The sequence below is a fragment of the Neurospora tetraspora genome, assembly GCF_033439725.1.
Source record: "Neurospora tetraspora strain CBS 560.94 chromosome Unknown B0H65scaffold_5, whole genome shotgun sequence".
Classification (NCBI taxonomy): domain Eukaryota; kingdom Fungi; phylum Ascomycota; class Sordariomycetes; order Sordariales; family Sordariaceae; genus Neurospora; species Neurospora tetraspora.
The window spans coordinates 4,139,278-4,151,932 of NW_026944387.1; the positions used below are offsets into that span (position 1 = coordinate 4,139,278).

General features: G+C 45.2%; 4 protein-coding genes across 4 annotated transcripts; 1 reads left to right on the plus strand and 3 right to left on the minus strand.

Annotated features, from left to right (window-relative positions):
- Window positions 1-5,334: 5,334 nt before the first annotated feature.
- On the minus strand, window positions 5,335-7,467 carry B0H65DRAFT_470773 (major facilitator superfamily domain-containing protein). Its single transcript, XM_062827056.1, has 2 exons — window positions 5,880-7,467; window positions 5,335-5,815 (listed from the first exon to the last, which is right to left on the minus strand). Exons 1-2 carry the CDS (start codon window positions 7,047-7,049, stop codon window positions 5,498-5,500), a joined length of 1,488 nt encoding a protein of 495 aa, XP_062681031.1. The 5' UTR covers window positions 7,050-7,467; the 3' UTR covers window positions 5,335-5,497.
- A 1,686-nt stretch (window positions 7,468-9,153) lies between these two features.
- On the minus strand, window positions 9,154-9,485 carry B0H65DRAFT_550411 (uncharacterized protein; the record flags this gene model as incomplete). Its single annotated transcript, XM_062829733.1, has 2 exons — window positions 9,154-9,190; window positions 9,271-9,485. The coding sequence occupies 2 exons, from the start codon at window positions 9,483-9,485 to the stop codon at window positions 9,154-9,156; spliced, it is 252 nt and encodes an 83-aa protein (XP_062681032.1).
- Window positions 9,486-9,881: 396 nt separating this feature from the next.
- Window positions 9,882-10,294, minus strand: B0H65DRAFT_590144 (uncharacterized protein; the record flags this gene model as incomplete). The annotated part of the gene is made up of 2 exons (XM_062831060.1): window positions 9,950-10,294; window positions 9,882-9,897 (listed from the first exon to the last, which is right to left on the minus strand). Coding segments are annotated over exons 1-2 (327 nt in total), but the record flags the coding sequence as incomplete, so codon positions are not given.
- Window positions 10,295-10,734: 440 nt separating this feature from the next.
- On the plus strand, window positions 10,735-11,643 carry B0H65DRAFT_550413 (uncharacterized protein; the record flags this gene model as incomplete). The annotated part of the gene is made up of 2 exons (XM_062829734.1): window positions 10,735-10,957; window positions 11,378-11,643. 2 exons carry the CDS (start codon window positions 10,735-10,737, stop codon window positions 11,641-11,643), a joined length of 489 nt encoding a protein of 162 aa, XP_062681034.1.
- Window positions 11,644-12,655: the final 1,012 nt, after the last annotated feature.

Consider the following 12,655-nt stretch of genomic DNA (forward strand, 5'->3'; position numbering starts at 1 on the left):
TGTTTGTTGAGCGGGCTCAATAGGAAATACAGCTTGTCTACACCCTTTGCTGAATAACGTGGAACTATATGAATGCTGCCCCTTGACCTGTGCTGTCTCTCTACAGGAACAACTCCGCAGTATACCTATCCACACTTTCTGTCGTCACTTTTCCGGCCTTGTCAACTTCATTCGCCTGTGTTGTACCTTTGACTGCCTTGGAAAATCAAGAATGAGCCCAATCCTATGCCCGCTCAACATTCTGTGTCTTCTCAAACGTCGCCAGTACCATTGACAAGTCAGCATTCGGATCTCGGAACTATACTCGTCGGTTAGTTGTACGCACTGGCCACAGCCATGTGGGGCCACCCTTTGGGGGCCCGCTTACAGCCAGCCAACCGACTCTCATCGTCCCTTTAAGAGTCGGGATTTTTATATATATTTTGCAAGCGGTATATATATCAAAAACCTTACTTAGCTATAAATTCATCATTTTTAATCGTACGACATTGTGAATAGCCTTAAACTGCTCGTCTTGACCAAATCATTTCATTTACCATAGCGCATTTCGATTTTAACATTACTACGCGGGCGGAAAAGGCTGCACGTCATTACCTCGCCTGCTAGAAGTGGGTAATACGTACTAACTCGAAAGGGAACAACCGCAAAAGTAAGGGTAATAATTATACTATAAAAGATTCTATACAACTTTATAACGTTAGCGAACCCGTTATTAAAAAATATATATAGTTTATTTAAAAGGAGAAGCTATTACCAACGGGTATAAATACCTATTGCCCGCTAATATTAACCCCCAACGAAAATAAGGTTTTTAATATTGTAGTCTAAATTGTTAACAGTAGCCATTTCCCCCTAAATAATACCTTCCTTATCAAATTAACTAACTAGCTAAAAATTTAATGGCTATACCCCCCTTTTATTAACCTCTATAGAAAGTAGCCTATAGAGTAGCATAAAAAGTATTTAAAATTCGAATTCAAAGCGGCTAATTTTAAAAATGTAAAAAGGATAAGTACTAAAATTCAATGAAACTCCCTTAAAAATTAGTTCAAAGAGGTAAAAGCTATTTATAATAATTTCAATATTAAAGAGGAAAATGTCTAGAATATATATAAATCCCTATTTTAAATAGGGGGAATTAAAGGAACTATAAAAGTATAAAAACTTCCTTATTAGTATTACTCCCTATACTAATTTATATAATAATAGGTATTATTCATGAAGAATCGGGCACGTATAAGAAGGGTTATATTTAACCCTAATGATGAAGAAAGTTAAACTACTATTAATACTATATCGACTGCGGTTAAGAGTATCCCTTTATTTTTAATATTTAAAGTGTAGATTATAGTAAGGCTCTAACCTTATTATCTATAATCAACGTTGATTTTACTTAACTAGCTACGCTTATACTAATTTATCTACAAGTATAAGGGGACGTACAAGTTAATTACAAAATTAATCTAAACGTGGTTATTACCAATATATTGACTAGTTATCATAATACTTACTGTATACTATAGTAAATTGAGTACTTTAATGAGTACTCCTTTAGATTATCCCCTTCCTTCGATAGTTATACTATTGATAAATAGTTTAATTTATTATTTAATTACCTATCCCCTTTCGAGAGATTAGAGCCGTCTGAGGGTAATAAAATAAACTGTTAGTTTTACGTTAATTATTAAACTGAAAGTATATCGAATCCTTTTTATAGATAGATTTAAAGCCTATAAAGACTTATATATTCTATAATATTATAAAGCCTTTAATATTATACCTTATACTCTACCCTTACATACTAGCTATATACTTTAATTACTTAATATAGTAGTATATTAAGCAATTAAGAAGGCTTATTAGAAAGTCCTAATAAACGAGATTATTAGCAGGGCTATTAATATTAACCGTATAATTTTTTTAAATAATTAGAAAAAGGTTAAGGAGGTAGGTTTTATTCGAAGTAATATTTATAAGAGATAGGAGAAGACTAGTTTTTAGCTACTTAAATCAAATATATTAATTATAATTATAATAAAATTAGGTAAGTATAAGGTTAACTAATTTGTTAAACGTTCCATTCAATAAATTGCGTAAATCTATTAAGGTATAGTAAGAACCTTTATTCCTTAATTGACTTAAAGCTATAATTCTTTGTAAAGTACTATATATATTAGAATTACTAGCGATTTAATAATGTATTAATAGGTATAATTCGCTTATTAAAAAGGTGTATAATAAGGCTAGAATTGCCTTCAAAGTATTTATTAATACTTAAAAGCTAATATTTAATTAGTAAGAATACTATAAGCGCCATATAAGGTAGAAGCCCAGAAGCAGAACCCTCGTAAGTACGTAGCTATTAGTAATAGAGCCTATATAAAGGAAGTTCTTAATATTAAAGTTATAATAAAAAGGGTAATTAATGTAAAAGAAGGACTAAAAGAAATATAGCGAGTAAACTTTACTTTTATTAAAAAGGTTACTTTCGAAGAGAACCCTAATCTTAAATAATAGCTACTACGCAAATTTAAAGCCAAAAAGAAAGCTAGGCCTAATTTAATTAATAAGGTTAATATTCCTAATGATAATAACCTTATTCGTATTACTAAAAACGACCTAAAGTATAACGCAATATTAAAACTCAAGGAAGGGTAAGATAAAACTATTATTAATAATACCCGTTGTACTTTTCTAATTAAATAATAAAGTTCTAATTATTTATATTACGTACTAAAAATATAATAATAGAAAGCTTTCTAACCCAAATAGGACTTTAATGCTTTCTTAATTAATATTAAAAATGAAGAGGATAAATTCTACGAGGCTATAGGGAAAGTTATCCTCTTTAATTATAATAAAAATTTCGTACCTTTTAAAGTTTATAATAAGAAGCGGATTAAAAAGGTTCGTAGAGGAAGCACCTCGTCGATTAAATTTATATTAAGTAATAAGGGTATAAATATCCCTAGCGAACTCCCTATTATATACCTTTATTTAATAAGGGAAACGGCACAAGTATAAGTACGAGTACTAGCTAGGCTATTGTCTAGACCGTCTATATTAATACTATACCCTCGAAAGAGGTTTAAGAAGGGGAAGGAGAAAGCTATCGATATAAATTCTAATAAGAAAGTGCAAATTGCTATAATAATTATAATAGTAGCGGGCAAGACGCTAAAAGTGCCAGGAAGCTGTATAAAGGTAATAATTACTATAAATAATAATTCTAATAATAATAAGAATTTATAAAGGGAGGAAGAGAAAGAGGAAGAGTTGGAACTTATATTGTAAGTACGGGCTATAAAGACATTATAATACTACAATAACATATTACGATAATTTAATCGATATCCGTTATATCTACTATAGTAAAGATAATGTTAATAATATTAATAAAAATTACGAAGCAAATAAAGACTATAAAGGTAAAAGATAGAAAAAAGAGGAGGATGAAAGAAGAGGATTTAATTAGATTAAATTAGGTTAGATTAGGGTATTTATTAACGAGTCGATAATCGATAATAACTAGTTTTTCTTATAAATTTGTAAATATTATTAAATCCGATAAGTTATACGTTGAGTACTATAAATATAAGGTATATACGCGCTGAAAATCCAACTTTCAATACATTTATACAGCCTTATATATAAGGTCTAGAACTATTCAAAATATTAAAAATCTGGCCATTTCAATAAGGAATCTGGGCCTCTAATTAGTCAAATGCATGCCTTATATAGATTTGGGGTAATGCAGCGACTTGTATATTTTTATTGAAATCCAGCCGAATACGAAAAGTACAGCTGTAAGACTACACCTTACAGCCACCAAAACTGGGTTGTCCCTACCGTGGTACAGCGGGAACGAACACAACCTGAGAAGAAGCGGAGCGGAGTGGGTTGATTTGAGACAGCCGGGCAGTTATTGAAAGCCGTTCTGTGCCCTGGAAGTGCGTTGTAATACCGGTGGCAGGCAGATTCGAGCGGGCCGCGACTTGGTCAAGGCGCGGGCAGCACGAAGGTTAGTCCAGGTCGAGCCTTCAGATTTGGACTGTGGTGGGGTACGGCTCAAGTCCAGGTTTGTCTAAACAGCCAAGCTCCTGACGCGTCGTGTTCGAAGATCAGACGACATGACGCTCTTCCGCTGTCCAAGGCAGCAGCGACTGGTCTTCCTCGGTTAGGGTAGGGAAGGCACGCTGGCTCAATGAAGCTATCGTCCGCTCCGGCGTCCGCTCCGGCGTCTGCGGAGCGGCACAAACCACTTTCTCTCCGAAAGAGGGAGGCAGTGATCCGCATGTCTACTGCTCCCATACTTAACCATCATTATGTGTTAGCGCGCACGCATTCGGGCGAAATAGAAGTGAGCTTTGTGTCTAGAATCATGGCGTCGTTGGGAAAGTGGGCGGCTTAGATATTTGTGGGTGATAAGTACTTCGAGATATTGATTGATGCAAGACATGCGCAAGGGGAAAGAAGTCTTGGTAGCGTGAACAGTTCATATTCAAATAACAATGAACGTTGGAAAACGCAACAAGATCAACTTGGTGATAACTCAAAATCAACAAATGCAAACGTATGAACTGGGGTTGGCGGGTGCGATGGCCATCAGGGCTTGCGTTATAGCGAGTACCGTGGTGTACGCCCTGTACTTTCAGCGGGATTGTACAGGTCTGGTTTGCTTGTGGCCTGTAGTAGTATTGTATCTGGCGTCTTCCGGCTACGCAAATGAGGCTCTTCTACTCCTTTCCAGTTGCTCTACGTCCCTGGTTCGATTCCCATCCGGGTCCCTTCCAATTTTTTTGCTACTTTTCTTTTCCACTTTTACCTCATGCGGTCTTTGATGCTCTATCGATGCATTCTCGCATAGACCGCGTTCAAGATGAAGCTTATACCTCCTCCATGTTCGCATTTTCGCGCCTCTGCTCACACGCACTCCCCTCCTGGATATCTATACTGCCCTGATTTCCGTTTCTACTCTTTCGTTAGACCACTACAGCATCATCGCCCGGCCCCTTTCTGTCGTCGCCTTTCGACCTCCGTCGCTGATCTTTGAACGGATCGACCAAATGCCATGGAAGACAACCTTCTTGTCAAATGCTCCAGCATGTTCAAATATCCCCTCCATCCTCTACATTCGCATGCTCCGTGTTCGCATTCCGTCCTGATGACAATGACAAGCTTCAAATATAGGAGCAACGGAGAATATCCTTGGGTTGTCACAGACGACATGCGCATTCGCATCGCCCGCCGAGGCAGTACGGGAACACCTATCTTCGACACTACTCCTTCTACGCACATTAACTCCCCGACGTCTTGAAGCTGTTTGCGGCAATCCGCAAAGGATATGAGAAGATTCAAGAGGGAAGTCTAGGGTTTTAATACATCTAGAGTAGTATACACACCCAGTTACACACCAGTTTTTGGCTAGACTTGTCTACAAATGATCTCCCTTTGTCTTCAAACTCAACCATTCATATCGCAATGCCATCTTCCGCGTCTATGCCTTTGTCGTCAAATTGACTCCGAACTTCCAACCCCTCAAGACCATAAACAGGGCGCCAGAAACAAGAAGCATGACACCGCCGAACGTCCACATTCCCGTCCAGTTATTATGCCCACCATGACCAGTCTGTTGTAAAATCGCACCGCCACCGGGACCCCCGATGAGGGTAGCGAGACCGAGGAACGCATAACCCAGGCCAATTCTGCTGCCAAGGCGGGACTTGTCCTTGGTGAGAACGATGTAGCAAACGGTCGGGAGGGCGATGAAGACGCCGGAGAAGAAGCCAAAGAGGATAGCGACGACGATGATAGCCTGCACGCAAACGACAGTTAGCAAAGACTCTTCGAAAGACTCCCACGGAAGAGCAAAGACTTACTCCAAGACTCTTGACCCCCATCATAGCTAGCGTCAACGCGCCACAGACCAACGCTCCGGGAATCAAAATGTTGAACGGCCCCGCCTTATCCGACAACCAATTCGGCAGCGTCCGTCCAAACATGCTCGCAGCGTTCAATATAGGCACGATATAAAACGCCATGGCCGGATCCGTCGCGCCCGTGTCCAACCCGAAGAAGCTCAGGTAGAACAGCATGGTATACAACCCAATGAACCCGACAAAGGCGCCAAACGTGAACAACATGTACGGCCCATCGCTGAAAGCAGTGACATCCACAAACGCCCTGACTCTCCCCGACTTGACTCTCTGCTTCAGAAACACCACCGGAACCGCCAACGTGCCGAGCGCGATGAACCCAATCACCCTCACTGACCAGCCGTACCCGATCCTATCAATCAGCCTGTAGAAGACGATGGGATACACAACACCCCCAAAACTGCTCCCCGCCGCCGCCAGACCAGTAGCAAGTCCAATCTTCGTCGAAAAATAACTCTGCAAAACCGTCACCCCCGGCGTAAACATCATGCCCGCCCCCAATCCCACCACAAACCCTTGCGCCAGCAGCGCTTGCCAAAACTCGCTCACCAAAGAAAGCATCATATGCCCAAACACGACCCCAAACGCGCCCACGCAGATCAAATGCTTCAAATACCCCCTATCATACAACGGTCCCGACACCAGCCCGCCCAACAAAACCATGAAAGACTGGATGGAGCCGATCCAGCTGATGTTGGATGATGACACGGACCCGGGAGGCTGGAAGATGGACGACGGAGACTCGTAGTATGTCTGGAAAATGCCAAAGGTGTTGAGCAAGCCCCAGGTGTTGAAGAAGATGAAGAAGACGGAGGCGACTTGCAGCCAGGCGGCTAGGCCGCCGTTGGGGGGTGGGGGGCCTGCGTTCCAGCCGCCGCCGGGGGGAGGACCGCCGGTGGTGGGTTGTTGCTTTTCGGCATCGGGGGCAGCAGCCGTTGTGGTTGCAGCGGGCTGCGCTGCGAGAGGAGAGGACTTTTCGGAGGAGGCGCGGGAGGGAGAGGGGATGCCGGTTGCGGTGGATTGGTCGGAGAGGTTCCCTTCGTTGTCGGTGGAGGGGCCATGGGTGGTGCGGTCGGCGAAAGCGTTGAGCGGGGAGAGGGTTGTTGAGGCCATTCTGGCTGTCGACGAGGACTGGAGACGAAGCGAAAGCGCGACGGACTGGAATTGCGCAAAGTGTTTGTCGCTGTTTGCTTCCCTTTGTCGCGGTTTCGTGAGTGGTCTGGATCTTGACTTGACAACCTACCCGATTGTCTTTGCGCCGGGACAGGTCCCTGAACTGCACGTCAAAAATTTTGCGCCAGACGAAGACGGATGGGAAAAGGAAGGGGATCAAGAAAGCTCAGACGAAGACATGCAGCTGCAGGTGGGTAGATATAAAGAAAGTTAGCCGGCTCGGAGCCCGGAGTTTAGCAAGCGTTACAATCGATCTGCAGGCGGCAGGCAGCGCGCCGCAGCGGCCCCGTAATTCCCAACCGCCAAAAGCCATTCACTAACAAATCCGCCATTCGCAAGTCGCATCGGCGGCTGGGCCTGACAGGGTTAAAATGTCACAATGTCTGTTTGCTGCACAAATGTTTGGGCGAGTAATCGCGACCCTTGCATAGTACTGGACTCGGCATTAGAGCGGGTATACGAGCGTCCGACACAGTCTCTCTGTTATCGGATCTGCATATCAAGTCATCAACTGACAGCATCCACACGAAAACCTACTTCTGTCGATGTCAAAGGGCGTAAGGTTGTGTGACCCGATAAATCTATGCATACACTGTGTCGGAAGCCAGTTATGTCTATTTGTTCAACCGATGGCGAGCGACGGTGCAGTGTCCTACCTCTATGCGGTAGCGACGTGAAGTTGTTCCTAGAGGTGCTAGAGGTGCTTATTGGGGGCGGCCGCTTTTAGCTCGGCGATGGGGGTCTTATCACCGTATCCCCAAGAAAGTTCAATTTTGGGGTTTGGCTCTTGGGACGCACTGGTTGACGACTGTTTGGGAGATTACGGATTGACGTCACTGGCGGAACAAACAAAGGAAAAATCGGGTGATCACGACGTGGAAGAAATTGCTTGCGCAATTGACTTTTTTTCGGGTGCAGTGATTTTCGAAAAGTTTGAAGGAGAAGTGGTTTGGGAATTGCATGCGCTGCACAAGTGGATGTGTCTCTCTTCCGCATGGAAAATGTTTCGGAAGGGATGCCGCGAACAGTTGCCGGTGGCACGGATATGGACACAACACTAATGCACTGCAGGTGAGACACGGCTATCTGTCCCATGTTTCCTTCGCGATACCTGCAAACAGCACACAACCACAAGCTTAATTGCACCCAACATTCTTTTCGGGTTCCTCCAAAAATGTCGTCAAACTTTGGAGTCGAACCCATTCCGATCCTTTGCCCCACCAACTAACACCACGCTCCGTCCTCCGACTCCGAACAGTCCTGAGTCATCCACCGAACGCTCTTCCTGCTGACCACCACCCATCGAAATCGCCGAACCCAACTCGCTGACACATCATCGACCACAAACAAGCCTTCAAACCCACGGCCGAGTTTCCATGGATCGTGACTGGCTTCGGTCATGGTCGGAGTTACGAATGTCCTTGTCTGATTCGCTTAAATCAGCCCTACCCAACCCAGAAATGTGTCGGCCAACGTTCAAACAAGCTATAGCCAAGGCTTGGCTCTTTTCCAGTTGCCGTTGGTGCGCCGTCGCCGCCATTCCTTTGGACGGGAGTCAGTCCTTTCGCCGAGTGCATCTCCGAACCCGCCAATTGCCAACCGGGGTACGCGGCCCGCTCCCGACAGATCCCCAATGACTGTCCGTCGAACACTGAAAAAGCTTTTGGGCCACTCGGCGCTCTGCTCGGTGACTGGCGTCATTCATGTTCGCGATCGATCGCGGAACGTTGTTGTCTGGGTTACGCTGTCAATGTTTTGGTGAGTGGAGCGCTGGACCCTCTGTGATTCAGGGGTTGCAATGGGGTTCAGGGGTGTTGCCGAGTGCAGTGGAGAGGGCGACGAGTTTCCACTTACGACGACGACACTTCAACTTTTCGCCGCCGTTTCACACAATCATTGGCTACCTAGGCATGTGTCCCCTCCTTTCACCATTTTATCTGCATAGTTCTACCAAAGATTCCTGGCGCTCCTCGATATACAAAGTAGCTCCGAGCACCATTCCCCATCACTTCTTACCCTAACCCTCCGTATGCCACCATAATACTCATCGGACACTCCTCCACCAATCCTCCACCGAACTTCTGTCGGATTCACAGACCTTAGCACCCGCTCCTCCTCTTTCAGACACGCATGTGTGCACACTCACCTGGCTACTACTTACTTCCTCTTAGCCCCCGAACTTGTCGAGCTCGGGACGACCACCGTCTCGGCGGTCGTGTACGACGTGCTTGAGTTGTTGGGAGTGCTCGATGACGACCCGCTGCTGGTAGTGCTAGTAGTGCTAGTGGATGATGGAGTCTTCTCGTACGAAGTTTTCGTGGAGGAGGAGCTGGGAGGGGAAAGGTAACCGCTAGTGTTTGAGTTGGAGGACGACATCTTCCTTGGTGGTTCGAGTGTTCTGTTCTTCGTGGAGCGGGTTCTGACTATCGATGGTATTGGAATCTGAGGGCCTTGGAGTGCAGGAGTTTCTGGGCAAGGACAGCGGAAGACTGCTGGCTGTTATACCAGTTTCCAATTTTCTGGAAATCGAGTGATTGGCCAACCACAGATGGTCGGGAACAATGTGTCAAGGTCATCTCGTCACTCGATGTGATTTGCATGGTATTCGAGACCCGCGAATCATGGGGCATGAAGCATCAAGTGTTGAAAGCAACGCATTTGAATCTCATTCTTCTACTTGACACTTCTACTCGTTACACATCCATCATTTCATTCCATCATGAGCTCAATGACTCGAAAGGACCATCTTGTGTTCCTCTTCACATCCACAAATTAGATGGGGATAGATCTACAAGATATCAGACTTTTTCCCTGAGCTTAAGCTTGACCCAGCCTGGGACCCGGAGCCACTTCCGGAGGTAGAACTCCAAGTCTTGCCCTTCGACATGTACAGATGGTTGTTCCCGGTGCTGTTCTCGGAAGTCGAGGTAGAGGAAGAAGAGGGCTGGGCAACTTGCGTTTGACCGGAGGTGGAGGTGGAAGTAGCGGTTCCGGTGGTCTTGGTGGAGGCGAATGGGGAGAACATCTTGAGGGTTTTGGCTGTGGCGGTTTGTTTCGTGACGCTTTGAAGAGCTTGGATCCGGTGTTGTTGTTGGGTTGGAAGTTGTGAAGAGAGGCAAGTGACGTGGTTAGGCAAACGGGATACTTATACATTTCTCGGACGTGTGGAGGTCTGAAACAAGGGCTTGAAGGACCGAATGTGTTTGGTGATGCATTGCTTCGAACGGATGTCGTGTTGAGTCAAAGTTTGCTCTTCTTACCGTTCTCGACGTAAGTCCCTTATACTCCACGAGAAGGGGTCTAGACTCGGCAATGGACATCAAGCACCGCCCTGATGACCTCTTGGCCTATGGGGATGAGATAAACAGAGTTGAAGATCACCGATTTTGCCAAGCTATCCTCGGTGCACAAGAGCTACTCGAGGACAATGATCCATCGAAGACACACATTCTTACACATCTCTTCCCTGGAGCAGTGCGTTGAAAATTGCAACGTGGTACTATAAGTAACACAAGAACCCGCTGCTCAGGTTCTTCACTCTTACGGGTCATCATCCACACGATAGACATATCCAAACGCAGCTAGAACAAAACTCATATCCCAGTTTACACCCCAAAAGACAAAAATGTCCTCCTCAACCGACACTTCCAGCTCCTCCACCACCACCACCAGTGGTACCAACACACCCTCTACCCCTACTTCCACCTCTACCACCACTTCTACCACTACAACCACATCCTCTTCCTCGAATTCAACCAGTGATAATTCCAAGACCGCTTACTGCTACATGGACTGGCTCCGAATCGAGGGACATGCACAACACTGGCTGGGGGCACAGAAGAAGAGCAGTTAGATGGGAAGAATCGGGAGGCCTGAGAATGAGAAGGGTGTGGGAATTGAAACAAGACAAAGACGACGGCGAGCTTGAAGTCTATGAGCAATGAGTTAGTACAAGTGCCAGGTGGATAATAAACTAGGGGTAGCTTGTACCAGATGGAATAGATTGAGCTTTGTGAAGTCTAGACTCCCGTCTGCAGTGCTCTCATGGGCTTTCTGGCTGTTGAAGATGAAACAAACAGAAGATCAAGCAACATTTCAAGCTCTATTCGACTCTGCAAGAACGACTCGATTACAATGATCCATCGAATCTAAGGCCCACGCTGTTACGTATCTCTCCCCTTTGCCAGTGTTCGAAACTCCAGCGTCGTATTATAAGTAGCACAAGAGCCAGCTGCTTTCTCACCAACCATAGGTAATTCACTTCAAAGAGATATCCAGCTACAACACGAGTTACAAATCCCCATCCCCATTCAAACAACCAAAACACAAAAATGTCCTCCTCATACTCCTCCAGCACTTCCATCACCACCACTACTACTACCACCACACCCTCTACCTCTACCTCTACCACTACCACTGGCTCTACCACTTCCTCTGGCTCTACCTCTACCTCCTCTACCTCCTCCACCTCCACCTCCACCCCATCGACAGCCACATCCTCCTCCTCTACCACAACAAGTTGAAAGTCCAGTGATGACCCGAAGACCGAGTACTCCTACAAGAACGGCTGAGAATTCAGGGGCAAGCACAATACTTGCAGGGGCTGCAAAGGAAGGGCAGTTGGAAAGAGATAAATCCAGCTGGAACGTTGAGAGAGATAAGGAGTAGAAATCAAAAAAGGGATCTGCATCTACACAGCACAAAGAAGGAAAGAATTATGAGGTAATCCGGTAGCAGGTAAATGGTCATTGGTGGACTACAGTGGCAGGGAGACAGATGGAATAGACTGAAGTTGAACTTCTTATTTTCGTTTCAGGTGCAGCAGGTCTTCATTGCATACTTGCTATCTCGGTCTTGAAGCCTTTCCCCATAATCTTTGGCTTTAAACGCCTCGTTGCTCCTGGCGTTAGTTGCCAATGGACTTGTCAGTACGATTACCGCGCGTTTGTCTAGAGGGCTGTGCATTCTAGACTTTGCAGCGGTCCAATGGCGTTTCTGACTACTGGAGATGAAACAAATAGAGATCACGCAACATTTCAAGCTCTCATCGGCTCAGAAGGCCATGACCCATCGAAGTTGAGGTGCACGCTATTACAAATATCTTCCCTGTAACAGTGCGTTCGAAACACCATCTACTATAAGTACCTAGCCAGCTGCCCCTACCTACTCTTAACATCTCTACGCATCATCCACACAATCGATATATTTAGCCCCATCTGAACAAAGTTCTAGCCCCAGTTCAAAACCCCAGAAGACCCAAATGTCCTCCCCACCCTCCGCCTCTACCTCCCCACCCTCCGCCTCTACCTCCACCTCCGCCACAACCCAAACCGGATGTCCTACTACATCCGCTTCCTCAATCGGCTCAGTCTCATCGAGTTGGAGATACAGTGATAGTCCCAAGACAGAGCCTTCCTACAGAAAAGGGCTTCAACTTCAGGGCCAGCCCCAGGCACACCGTTGGCTAGGGCTACCGAGCAAAAGAACGGAGTGCAAACCTAGAGGTAAGCACCTCTTGTGGGGAATTAATTGGATTGAGGGAGGTA

Coding starts and splice junctions, on each gene's coding strand:
- B0H65DRAFT_470773 (XM_062827056.1), bottom strand. CDS start 7,049: ATGGCCTCAACAACCCTCTCCCCGCTCAACGCTTTCGCCGACCGCACC. Junction 5,816..5,879: donor TGGGGGTCAAGAGTCTTGGA/GTAAGTCTTTGC, acceptor GTTTGCGTGCAG/GCTATCATCGTCGTCGCTAT.